The sequence below is a fragment of the Sinocyclocheilus anshuiensis genome, unplaced genomic scaffold (genome assembly GCF_001515605.1).
Source record: "Sinocyclocheilus anshuiensis isolate Anshui unplaced genomic scaffold, SAMN03320099.WGS_v1.1 scaffold757, whole genome shotgun sequence".
Classification (NCBI taxonomy): Eukaryota; Metazoa; Chordata; class Actinopteri; order Cypriniformes; family Cyprinidae; genus Sinocyclocheilus; species Sinocyclocheilus anshuiensis.
In genome coordinates this window covers 85,125-87,989 of record NW_015540870.1, presented here as the reverse complement: position 1 = coordinate 87,989, position 2,865 = coordinate 85,125, and the positions used below count along the sequence as shown (strand labels likewise).

The 2,865-nt window shown below is 39.7% G+C and overlaps 1 protein-coding gene across 1 annotated transcript in view; it reads right to left on the bottom strand.

Annotated features, from left to right (window-relative positions):
- LOC107688075 (transforming growth factor beta-3-like) overlaps positions 1-2,865 on the bottom strand; it is a 29,832-nt gene that overhangs the window by 9,361 nt on the left and 17,606 nt on the right. The window contains exon 4 of the mRNA XM_016485625.1: positions 1,433-1,573. Within this exon, the coding sequence (XP_016341111.1) occupies positions 1,433-1,573 (141 nt within the window). The remainder of the gene's footprint in view (positions 1-1,432; positions 1,574-2,865) is intronic.

Here is a 2,865-nt window from a genome sequence, read left to right as displayed (position 1 = left end):
CTGCGCAGACTCGAACTCCAAATGATTCACTACTGCGCAGACTCGAGCTCCAAATTATTCACTACTGCGCAGACTCTGGCTCCAAAAGATTCACTACTGCGCAGACTCGAACTCCAAATGATTCACTACTGCGCAGACTAGAGCTCCAAATGATTCACTACTGCGCAGACTCTGGCTCCAAAAGATTCACTACTGCGCAGTGCAGACTCAGGCTCCAAGGGCTCCAAATGATTCACTACTGCGCAGACTCTAGCTCCAAATGAATCACTACTGTGCAGACTCAGACTCCAAATGAATCGCTACTGCGCAGACTCTAGCTCCAAATGAATCACTACTCAGGCGCCAAGGGCTCCAAATGATTCACTACTGCGCAGACTCGGGCTCCAAACGATTCACTACTGTGCAGAGTCGGTCTCCAAATGATTCACTACTGTGCAGACTCGGTCTCCAAATGATTCACTACTGCGCAGACTCGAACTCCAAATTATTACTACTGCGCAGTTCAGACACGGGCTCCAAATGACGTAATTTTCGCAAGATGACAGCGGTCATACTGGGATGTTTTGGCTTCACGTTTCTATAGTGGAAGGAAGTGAAGACGCTTTGTCCATCTTTTTTACAGTCTATGCCATAGACTGTAAAAAAAACAACAACATACCACTCCTGTAAAATCTGTGCTTGCAAAGGTTCTGCATGATCTTCTTGTCCTAAACATTCTCAGGGTCTCAATCAGGCTCAAATTGGTCTGGCAAAATTGACGCCATCGTTAATATTTACAGGTGAGGAGATGAAACTCGCCGTTATGGTAAGGGGTGTGACATTTCCGGAACACGCTAGAAGCGGTTCACCAATCACAACACCAGCTAACCCATCAGAGCACATTTTGTATCTCGGAAGGAGAGGCTTCACTGAAACAGGAACTAATCAGGGGTCCATTTCCCAAAAGTTCTGTAGTTACAAACAGAGTTCAATGGAACTTGCATCTATAGTTAGCTAACAATGCTTTTGGGAAACGCACCCCAGGTTGTTTGAGACAGACTGGGAAGAGAGGTGCTGCAAAAATGTAAAATATGTGAAATATAATGCGTTTTTGGGACAATCAGGCATGAAAACCTATGCTAGTAAACCCCAAAAACCAACTCAAGACTTTGTAAAAGAGCATAATAGAACCCCTTGAATATGGTCATAATAAAACTACAGACACCATCAAACATCATTTAGAAAGTGAGTTTCTGAATAGGGCTAACACAAATACAGTGCAAGTGAGACCAAGAACTACAGTGCATAATCATAATACCATAAATATTCTTCAGAATCATAAAAACCTATGATACATGTTTTTTGTTGTTGTTGTAGTAATGCCAAAAAGCAGAACAATTAAATTGCATGTTGGATTCTGAACACTTGAACAGCACTGTTTTTCTCCACTCACCTTTGAATCTGACCTCCAACACCTCATTGACGTTCTCAACGATGTCTCCGTTGGGACTGAACGTGTGGCACGGGCAGTGAACGCTGACCTCCAGGCCGAGGTTGGTCTCTGAGCAGTGGAACAACACACAGCTTGGACTACATTTTCTGTACAAACATCTCATTCCAGTTTCTGTGTGTGTGTTTGGATATTCACAGCCTAAACAGCATATTTTGAGCAACTGCTACTCGCAGTAATTTAGCCCACATTAGACTTTTAATAAAAACTGCTTCTGCATTACTAAACACTGTTAAAGTAACAGTACTCTGTGAGATTTTGGCTCTTCATGAGGAGCTAGAACTGTGCAATTCACAGGCCAATTATTTCTGAAAGGTTTCTGACATTTATTTAACGTGGGTTTTCAAATTGTTATAATTTTCGGAGAAATGCAAACTCATCTTTGGTCATTCATTGCATTCATTTTCCAGTTATCGACAGTGATTCCTACATAGATTGAATCTTTAGTGACTCTAGTAATTGAGTTCAATAATATGAGTTTAAAATGATTATTCCCTTTATATCTGACAGTACAGTAGCAAATACAGTGGAGTTGTTCTGTCAGAGTGTTTTGGTGCAGTTTATCATATTGCAGCACATGAAGTAGTCGCTGTGTGGTCAGAAGCACTCATCACAACTCAATTTTGGGATTTTTTTCACATTTGTACTTGCTCTGCCAATATTCTCACTAATTATAGCGACAGCTGTAAATTCATACACACTTTTGCTGGAAAACCACAGCATACAGTGAAAAACACTGATTTTGTTTATCATTTTAATGGATGATTCCACAGAAACATCAAAAGCTTGTACAGTGAATGTCATTCACTGATTAGTCATTGATTACTTCACCCTCAATGTAAAAAAAAAAAAACATTTTTGGAGTATGTTTTTACAAAGTACTATTTCAGTCTGTCTACTTTTTTTGGTAACTATTTGTAAAATGTACTAATTTCTAAGTAGAAACTGTAAATCCCACACCAACGGGTTTTTTTTCCACTGCCGCTGACATATTTACATAATTTCCAACAACAATCTAAAGTACCTGATGCAAACCAAAATGTGTTGTTTACATGACATAAAAGCACATCTTTATATCTGATCAATGAATGCAACACAGTCACATTAGTTCACATATTAAAGGGATAGTTCACCCAAAAATGAAAATTTGATCCAAGATCAAGATGTAGGTGACTTTGTTTCTTCAGTAGAACACAAATGGAGATTTTTAACTCAAACCGTTGCAGTCTGTCAGTCATATAATGGAAGTGAATGGGAATCACGGCTTTGAGAGTCATAAAAACATACATAAACAAAACCAAATTAAACCCTGCGGCTCGTGACGATACATTGATGTGTAAAGACATGAAACGATCGGTCTGTGCAAGAAACTGAAC